General features: G+C 44.3%; 1 protein-coding gene and 1 non-coding gene across 2 annotated transcripts; both read right to left on the minus strand.

Annotated features, from left to right (window-relative positions):
- Positions 1-3,451: 3,451 nt before the first annotated feature.
- LOC123406693 lies at positions 3,452-3,671 on the minus strand. Its single transcript, XR_006612352.1, has one exon. It is a non-coding gene; the product is annotated as a small nucleolar RNA U3 (small nucleolar RNA).
- Positions 3,672-6,272: 2,601 nt separating this feature from the next.
- On the minus strand, positions 6,273-10,072 carry LOC123401186 (luminal-binding protein 3). The gene is made up of 8 exons (XM_045094917.1): positions 9,909-10,072; positions 9,035-9,302; positions 8,728-8,942; positions 8,399-8,641; positions 7,566-8,045; positions 7,317-7,471; positions 7,135-7,217; positions 6,273-7,042 (listed from the first exon to the last, which is right to left on the minus strand). Exons 1-8 carry the CDS (start codon positions 9,955-9,957, stop codon positions 6,538-6,540), a joined length of 1,998 nt encoding a protein of 665 aa, XP_044950852.1. The 5' UTR covers positions 9,958-10,072; the 3' UTR covers positions 6,273-6,537.
- Positions 10,073-10,421: the final 349 nt, after the last annotated feature.

Below are 10,421 nucleotides of genomic sequence, written 5' to 3' on the forward strand. Positions count from 1 at the left end.
GAATTTTACGAAACAAGAAACATTTTCCGAAATTCCTAAACATTTTTTTGAAAGAAGAACATTTTTCTGAAAGTCTGAACATATTTTTAAAGTGAAAACATATTTTGAAAATCTTGTACGTTTCTGAAACATGAACATTTTATGAATGACATTCTAACCAGAATTTGAAAACGAGAACAGTTTTTTTAATTCCTGAATAATTTTTCAAAACATGAACATAACAAAAATGAAAAACAAGTACATTTTTTTAAAGACGAGCATTTTTTGAAATTGTGAACAACAATTGTAAACAGGAACATTTTTTCAAATTCCTGAAAGATATTTTGAAACATGAACATTTTTTGAAATTCTAAACAAACTTTAAAAATAAGAAGAGTTTTTAAATTCCTGAACATTTCTCAAATTGGATGCAATTTTTGAAAACAGGAACATGTTATAAAATTCCGAATAAATATATAAAGTTTTCAAAGAAAAGAAACATGGAAAATAAAAAACCAAAGAGCAAAGAAAAGGAAAAAATAGAAAAATGAAAAAGAAAAGAAACAAAAAGTAGAAAAATCCGAAATAGAAAAACCGTTTTAGTAACCTCCTAGAAGGTTCCCAAAACCAGAAAAAAAAACGGCGAGGAACCACCAAGAAGATTCTCAAAACCGGAATTGGCCGAAACGTTTGAACGGACCGGCCCATCCGAATGCTAGTCGATCTGCCTGTTGCCCGACTACTTGCCGGAGTGACAAAATAGAAATTTCCATGTTCACCATCCCAAAATCTACTCTTTTTTCTCTAGGGTATTTCTCAACTGAACTGGGGAGCTATGATGGGCCAATCGGGAGCTTCAGGTGCTATCTTTCTTCTCTTTCTCTTTTTCTCTAGGTTACTTCTCAAATCTCAACTGTTTCTAAAAAAAAACGTTTATTTCTCAACTTCCTTTTCTACTCCCTCCGTACCTAAGTCCTTTTAGAAATTTCACTAGACAACTACTCCCTCCGTTCCTAAATATAAGTCTTTTAAGATATTTTATTAAAAGTCTACATACGAAGCAAAATGAATGAATTTACACTCTAAATTATATCTATACACATTCGTATGTAGTCTACTAGTGGAATCTCTAGAAAAACTTATATTTAGGAACGGAGGGAGTACATACCAAGCAAAATGAGTGAATGTACACTCTAAATTGTGTCTATATACATCCGTATGTAGGGCTTAAGTGAAACCTTTAAAAAAACTTATATTTAAAAACGGAGGAAGTATTTTTCTACTGGGTTTTTTAGGTTTTCATAGGGCATTCTTTCATCCGCTTTTTTCCCTTTTTTACTTATGTCTTATTTACTTAACTTATTTTTTATTTGTGAACATCTTTAAATTCGTGGTAATTCTTTGAAAAATAGTAAACATTTTTTTATAAATCATATACATTTTTATAAATCATAATAAAAGTTTAAACCCCTAAAAGCTTTTTTAACAAAAAAATATTTTTTAATCGTTCAAAAAAAGTGATCTCTTTTTTTAGTGAAGAGAGATGCTAGTTTTATCTAGCTAGAAAGGAACATCAATGAATTTCTACTTCACCATGCGAAGCCTCCCTAAAGAAAACCTGAAATGAATTATCATGCCGCTGCACACCAAATCCGGATCTTTTTGGGCTATGAATATATGATATTTTCAAAACGGACTCCTTCTAGCCCGGCCTCTATTGGACATTTCCAAAGGGCACCCTCTTTCCAAGTCTTGGTCTTGGTTTCTGCAATGGCCGATCTCAGTGATGGGATTCGGCGGCAGCTATTTAGGCTAAATGTCTTGATGTTGCAAATTTAATTCGGAAGGTCAAGTTCAAGCATTGTAATAGAAGAGTTGATGTAGTGGCTAATGAGCTAGCAAAGTTTAGTTTTTTTTAATAAGATTTCTAGTTATGGGCGCGATGATCCTCCAAACTTCCTACTTGAGCAATCTCAACTGATGTAATTATTATTTCAATTTCAATAAACCTAGTCATGATGGTCTTCTGTAAAAAAAAAGTCTTGATCATCGTTTTTTTACCTTCATTCAAGCGATTGGAGTGAAATGAGAGATGTTGTGGAGCGGTGGTCGGCCCTTGCGCTTCAAGGTAGACCTCACAAGAAAGCCATTTACTTCTTAATCATGCTTATCTCTTGGGAGGTTTAAAACGAGCGCAACGCTAGGTGTTCAACAATCGGTCTATGGGGGCGGCCAGGAGAGTTGTCTTTTTATTTTCATCGCGGCCTTGTTGTTGTTCCCTATGTTCGTGACACTCTCTCTTAATTAATAGATTTAGGCTCTTGCAAGAAAAAGGATTGAGGCAAAAAAAATCATCCACTATCTAAAAGAAAAGAAACGGTTTGCTCTTCAAGAAATGGCATTGCATTTATTTTTTCAAGATAAGAGCAATACATATTAAAATAGGCCAACATTTGTCATGCATTCGTTCTTCTCTCATTATATGGATGAAACCCCTGCTTCAAACTGATGTAATATAATTGGTTAGAACTTATGGCCAATGCATGGATAACTTTCCTTGGATCTATGCATTTAATTGTTTGGTGCATCTACGCGGCTTGTTTTCAGTTTTTGTAGAAAAAATTTCTAGGTAGAGTATACGATGACATGATATATGCTCAATGAAAGTGTTGAAGTAGGTATGTATGCTTCTGGTACAGATGCATGGAACTGTTGAAAGAAAAGCTGAACTCAGTCTTCCACAACCAAAGAAAATCTTGTTCTGAATTGCACTGCCAGGTCAACAAGTGTTTTCCTTACTGAGCATACTTGCAGTAGGCAAACCACCTACTGTTCCTGCCAGGTCAACAATTTTTTATCTGGCTACTGCTAATTGAGAGACAGACTGAAGAAAAAGCGGCATGGTGCAAAGGAAGGAATTCAGTTTTCTTAAAAGGAATAAGACCCATTCCACTCAGGCTTGGCTCCTAGCAATCTCGCTGGTCACCAGACAAGCAACACAGTCAGGGGCAACATCTGCCCAAAAGGTGAGAGGCACAGAAGCCTTGAGATCGAACTGCGCAAGCAAATGTGCAGCGGTATTACAGTTTCTACTGCACAAAACGAAGTCCGAGACATCAAAGGACAGTTGAAGCAAATGATTACTTCTGTTTCAGTTGTCAATTTGCAAAATCCTCCAACTTATGCGCTCTCTCTCCATTAATCCTGGAGTTGATTTTTTCTGATGATATGGCCATTAATCCTGGACTTGATTTTTTTGATAACATTTTAAACTCTTAAGCAATCAAGCAAGCAATAATATTCTTTTTACGAACATCATCACTGCTGGAGCATCTGGGTTACGAGGACATGAGCAACCATATCCCCAAAGGATTACTACAGCACAGCCTTGACAGATGGCTGAAAGTTCGCTAATTCAGATGGTTAAATTCATAGATTTCACCCTAAACTTGAAGCAAAAAAAGTGTTGTTGGGTCTGTCAGACAACCTCTAGGCCACCCTGCACACACAAGTATGGGCAGGAACGATCCTCTACAGCCATCGGATAAGACCCATCAGGTGAATCCTGGCAGTTAATCACGCTCTGGCCTAGAGGTTAGAATGCATCAACCAGACTGAAGTGCTTGCCTCCTTATTGGTAAAGGATGCAGCGGTACGAGCCTATAGAACAGATCCTGTTCAAGTAAGGTCGTGCTGAGTTGAACGGCGGATTGCCTTATAAACTGGTTTAGCGTCGCCTAAACTAGCGAGGTGGGACTAATTGCACGGACATGCAGCAGCGCTGCGCTTCCTCGGTCTGCTTTTGGAAGGAGGATGAGGAAGAAGAAAAGTAGCGCATCCCATCTGAAAAATATACTCATTTTGTTACTGCCTACTTGCCTTGAATTAATTATGGTTGTTACTACAAATCAATCGACTTATCTTTGACAAGGATCAGTCGCCTAACAAGCCGTCCGAATCACATCGTTAGGATTGATTAGAGTCGTTTGATTCCTCCTTCAATCATCGCTTCCATCTTCCCCAACTTTTCTAACTGAACCCATGTGAGATCCGTGGACAACATACAGCCCTTGCAGTTCTAGCGCCCGCGAGCAACACCATGGATGCTGCATTGAAGCACCATCGATGTCACATTGAAGCTTCATCGAGTGTCGTGTACTCCATGGAGTATACTGCGTTGAAGTTTCGCCGCAGGCGAGCAACACCATGGATGTTGCGTTGAAGCATTGTTGATGCTGCGTTGAAGATTCCTCGTCGGCGGACAGCACCATGGATGCTGTGTTGAAGCTTCATCGTCGGCGAGCAGCACCGTAGACATTGCGTTGAAGCTTCATCACCTACGGGCGGTCCCATGGATGTTGTGTTGAAGCTTCGTCGTCGGCGAGCAGCACCATGAATGTTGTTTTGAAGTTTTCGCCGCGGCGACATCCTTGGGTCACAACACGACGCGGTTGCATTGCAGCTCCGCCGTCGTGGCACCGGAGACGGCGTCCTCAGTGCAACACGGCGGCGTCTCGTCTAACTCCGGCTAGATGCCTCACCGCAGCTCCGGGCGGCAGCACTCGGTGCCGGTGCTTCGCCGCATCATCGACAGTCACAGGTTGAAGCTCCGTCGCAACCCAGGCAGCAGTGGGTGGGATCCTGTTGGAAGCTCGTCCCCATGGCTGGTCATGCATCAAGAAAGGGGAGAAAGAATAATAGAACACGAATGTGTCGCCGGAGAAGAAGATAAGGCTGGGAGGACGTGGGCGGTCCCCCACAATGACACGCGTCGAGTGGAGGAGGTTTACAAAGGAAAATATCAGCCGGTTTAAATAAACGTTTTCCATTAATTATTACACCTTTGTTGAATTAGACCCTTCATGGACTCCCTTCGTTCCTAAATATAAGTCTTTTTAAAAAAATTACTAATGGATTACGTATATATGTATGTAGACATACTTTAAAATATAGATGGGAAAATCTAACTAGAAACGCCGCACAGCGAATTTTTCATGCGGCAGGTGCAATGCATGGACACTCTGTCTCGCATGTATTATACTTCTGCATGTGTCGCTATCGTGCTACAGTATTTTTGCTAATTATTATAGAAGTCATGCAATCACATGCGATCAGTGTGCTAGAGTGCTTAAATTGTTTGGACATGCAGCCACAAACCTTCTTTCTTTACCAGGCATGCATGTAATAATGTCAGCTAGATTTCCTTCAATGTTTGAAATTTAAAAAGTCTTATCTCTAAAATGGTTAATTTGGTCAAGGATCTGTTTTCATAGTTGTCTTTGTCGCGATGAGATTTTCGAAACTAGATCTCATATTGACATGTTTTGACAACTTTTTTTCATCCATATTTACCACATTGTTTCACTTACTTGTCATATTTGTAAACACTTACTTGCATGATAAAATATAACTATTGCACTTACTTATCATATTTGTAAAACTTACTTGTTTGATAAAATATAACAAAATTACCATGTTTTACAATTGCATGTAAAGAATGACAACTTAAGATAATAAATCTGACAACTGTAAAACATGGCATTTTAGTTATATTTTATCAAGCAACTTAGTGTATACAAATATGACAAGTAAGTGTAACAATGTGGTAAATATGGATGAAAAAAAAAAAGTCGTCAAAACATGTCAATATGGGATCTAGTTTCGAAGATCTCATCGCGACAAAGACAATTGTGAAAACAGATTATCGATCAAATTAATTGTTTTAGAGATAAAACTTTTTCAATTTCTAACGTTAAAGAAAATCTTGATGACGTCATTGCATGCATGCTGATAAAGAAAAGGAGATTTACGTCTTCATGTCCAAGCTATTTAAAGTAATGTTTAGCTGGCCGCCCCATCGGAAGACCAAGATGGAGCGCCGCTGTGTAGTGGAGTCCAATATAGATTCATTTATTTTGCTTCGTATATAGACCAATAGTGAAATCTTTTAAAAAACTTATATTTAAAAAGAAAGGGAATAGTTAATTGGACTCGTCCTTTAAAAGACTTATATTTAGAAACGGAGCTAGTAGTTAATTGGACTCTTCTTGTTCAAGTACCTTTGCTGACTCGGCTCGGATGTTCAAAAGTACTCCGGTGCAATTCATTCCAATCGTGGATATTATGCCAGTCTGGGATGATTGCCCCTATTTATTTTTTCTATTAGCCTTTTTGTTAACCACCATTATGAAAGCCAACAACCAAAAACTTTCACAATGAGAAAAGATAAATTCAGCTGGGCTTCATTTCTCAAAGTACGACGACCAAAAAAAAAGGAACAAACACAGGAGGTATAGATAAAACTGCATCATCTTTTCTTCACATAAATTCCGATGCGAATCCATCCGGCTATATAATAACAAAACGAAAAAACATCAGAAGGAAGTAGAAGCAAAGAGTTCTCTACAACTCGGACAACAGACTAAGAACAGTAGTCTCAAGTATCTGCGAATAAACCCGACCACCCCAAACCCCAAAGTAAGCAGCAGTAGCAATTATCCATGTCTCCCCTCCCCTACTAACCCGTTACAAAAATTGGCTCCCCCTTCCAAAGCAAATCTACAGCTCGTCATGGTCCTCGTCGTCGACGCCGCCGTCGGCGCCCTCGCCTCCAGGCGCGCCGCCGGACCTCTGGTACACGGCCGACACGATGGGGTTGCACACGGCCTCCACCTCCTTGAGCTTCTCCTCGTAGTCCTCCTTCTCGGCCGTCTGGTTCTCGTCCAGCCACTCGAGCGCCTCCTTCAGGGCCTCCTCCACCTTCTCCTTCTCCTCGCTCTCCAGCTTGTCCGCAAGCTTGTCCTTGTCGCCCACCGTGTTCTTCATGTTGTACACGTACGTCTCCAGCTGGTTCCGGGCGTCGATGCGCTCCTTCACCTTCTTGTCCTCCTCGGCAAACTCCTCCGCCTCCTTGACCATCCGGTCGATCTCCTCCTGGCTCAGGCGCCCCTTCTCGTTCGTGATGGTGATCTTCTCAGACTTGCCCGTGCCCTTGTCCTCCGCCTTCACGTTCAGGATACCGTTGGCGTCAACCTCGAAGGTCACCTCAATCTGTGGAGTGCCCCTGAAAGGAGAGTTCCAGACAAATACACACATTCAGTCAACCTTGCACAGGATGTTATATTCACATGATCTTTGAATTTGATAGGTACAAACCTTGGAGCTGCGGGAATGCCAGAAAGGTCAAACTTGCCGAGAAGACGGCAGTCCTTGGTCATGCTACGCTCACCCTCAAAGACCTGAACACAGCAGCAGATGTATGTAAGAGTCAAGCTCCAGCAAGCTGACACTGGGAAGTTTCAGAGAGGGAAGCAGATCACGCATTCATTGTTTGTTACCTGGATGGAGACGGTGGTCTGCTGGTCCTGGTAGGTGGTGAAAACCTGCGACTTCTTGGTGGGGATGACAGTGTTCCTGGGGATCAGCTTGGTCATGACTCCTCCAACAGTCTCGATACCGAGGGTGAGGGGCGCCACATCAAGGAGAAGGATATCTGCATCAAGAACAGATCACAGTAGTTTAAGTAGGATGTTTCACACCAGCAGCAGGAAAGGAGAAGAGGGTAGTAGTAAGAAGATGTATCATACCTTTGGTCTCGTCACCGCCCTCACCGCTCAAGATGCTTCCCTGCACTGCAGCTCCGAAGGCAACAGCCTCATCAGGGTTCACACCCTTGTTCGGCTCCTTGCCGTCGAAGTAGTCCCTGAGGAGCTGCTGGACCTTGGGAATCCTGGTGCTTCCACCAACAAGAACAATCTCATGGATCTGGGTCTTCTCGAGGCCAGCGTCATCCATGGCCTTCTTCACCGGTCCCATGGTCTTGCGGAAAAGATCGTTGTTCAGCTCCTCGAACCTCGCACGGGTCAGTGGCTCCGAGAAATCAGTCCCGTCAAAGAGGGACTCGATCTCAACGCGGACCTGGTGCTGGTTGCTGAGGGCTCTCTTGGCACGCTCAGCTTCCCTCCTCAGCTTTCCAAGAGCACGGTTGTCCTTGCTGATGTCCTTGCCGTGCTTCTTCTTGATCAACTTGATGAAGTAATCCATGATTCTGTGGTCAAAGTCCTCACCTGGAGAGAAGAAAATACAGCTGAGTTATATATGGGCTAATAAAATGCACAACACACAGCCAATGAGATGACAAATTAATGATGATCACGTCATTCAAGCTCCTTTGTCAAGTAGTACATAGTCAACTGACAGATTACTCAACAGTGTTGTGTGACCAATGAATATCAATTGCAAGATGTGTCATCAACATTATTTGTTTTATCTTGACATCTTTCAGGAACGATCATGTCTTTATTAAATGACTACATAGCAGGTGACAGTAGCCTAACCAGCAGCATGCAGCATTCAGTCAATCCCTAATGGCAATGTAACAAAAGGAATAGCAGCAAATGACAAAGAAAAGTTGTCATACCTCCAAGATGGGTGTCACCGTTGGTGGCCAACACCTCAAAGACACCATTGTCAATGGTCAAGATACTGACATCAAAAGTACCACCACCAAGGTCAAACACCAGGATGTTCTTCTCACCACCCCTCTTGTCCAAACCGTAGGCAATAGCAGCAGCAGTGGGCTCATTGATGATCCTAGCCACATTGAGGCCAGCAATCACACCAGCATCCTTGGTCGCCTGCCTCTGCGCGTCATTGAAGTACGCTGAAAACAGGAACAAATAGAAGTGAGCAATGACAATCCATAGAATCAACAGTTCAAGTCAGCAACAGAATGACACCATTACTAACCAGGAACAGTGACGACGGCGTCATTGATCTTCTTGCCAAGGTATGCCTCAGCAGTCTCCTTCATCTTTCCAAGAATCATAGCACTGACCTCCTCAGGGCTGAAGACCTTGGTCTCCCCATCCTTGATCTTGACCTGAATGTAAGGCTTGCCCTCCTTGTTGACAATCTTGTAGGGGACAAGTCTCATGTCCCTCTGCACCTCCTTGTCCTCAAACCTGGAAGGAAGAGAAATGCCGACGGTCAGGCACCACACATCAACACTAGCACACAAAGATGGCAGAGCAGAAGAAGAGGAAAGCGGCATTACTTTCTTCCAATGAGACGCTTGACGTCAAAAACGGTCCTCTCGGGGTTGACCGCCGCCTGGTTCTTGGCAGCCTCACCGATGAGCCTCTCCCCATCGGTGAACCCAACCCATGAGGGCGTGATACGGTTACCCTGGTCATTGGCGATAATCTCGACATGACCGTTCTTGTACACACCGACACATGAGTAGGTGGTACCGAGATCGATACCGATCACGGTACCGAGCTTCTTGGCCTCCTCCTTCGCGGCACAAAGTGCAAACAGCGAACCTGCACACACACACACACAGCAGCAGGTAAGCAGCATGCTCGATTATATAACCCAGTCTGAACGGCATTAGCACACAGACCGCACAGAATCCAAAGATATCACACTAGCTCAGCTGGTTTCAGTGAGATTCAATTCGGCGAAAGTTTTTTTTTCTAAGGCGCTACATTTAGTGTCACTACTACAGCAGTCTAGTAGTACTATAATGATATCATCAAGCAGAAGCAGAATCGCGAGCCTGTAGCAGCATGCTACTAAGGGCAGATCGCGGCACTAATCAATGTAACAGAGCAATTGAACAATTCAAATCCGCGGGGGGGTGCAGCGGTAACACTAAGCGCTCCATTGGACGAGCAAACTAAGGCACGGATCATAGGGGCCCTAGAGCAGGCATCGAAATCTAGATCACCCGGACAACGGCCCGCAAGCAACGATCCCAGTGGAGCGGCCCGAGGTTTTCTATCTAAATCAACAGCTCGATCCGTCGGCCCGGCAGCGGCGGGATCATCCATCACCCCCGGCCGCCGCGGATCGAGCTCACCCCACAGATCTGGCGAAACAAAAGAGAGCAACAGCGTGAGGAGATCGGGATCGGGATCACAACAGACCTGCGAGCAGGACGCCGAGCAGCAGCGCGGAGCCGCGGGCCCGATCCATCGCCACGACGCCGATCCCTCTCCTCTCCTCGCCTCGTCTGGAGCTTCTTCTTCCTCCTCTCCGGCGGCTTCGCCTCTGTCGATCTCGTCTGCGGGAAGTGGGGTTGAGATTTAAGGAGGCAGCGGCGTGTGTGTGAGATTTATATACGACGGGGGGGACGGAGGCGGCCAGAGCCAGATCGGTCGATCCCCCGTCGCGCTGGCCGGGGCGTCACGAGCAGGAGCTGGACGAATCGGGGGAGGCCGCGTGGCGGCCAGGGCCAATCGGGGCGGGCTCTGTGCTGGGGCCGCCCCGGCCGTCCGTTCCGCCCATCCGACGGCCCCCACGCGCTCCCGCGACGCGGAGCGCCACGATTGGCCTGCGCCGCGTGGACGGAACGGATGGATGGTTCGCGTTCCGTCTGGCGTGTGGGCCCGGGAGGGGTTTCTCAGGCAATCGACTTGTCTGTCTCTGGTGTTTTCCGG

Source organism: Hordeum vulgare, chromosome 6H (genome assembly GCF_904849725.1).
Source record: "Hordeum vulgare subsp. vulgare chromosome 6H, MorexV3_pseudomolecules_assembly, whole genome shotgun sequence".
Classification (NCBI taxonomy): domain Eukaryota; kingdom Viridiplantae; phylum Streptophyta; class Magnoliopsida; order Poales; family Poaceae; genus Hordeum; species Hordeum vulgare.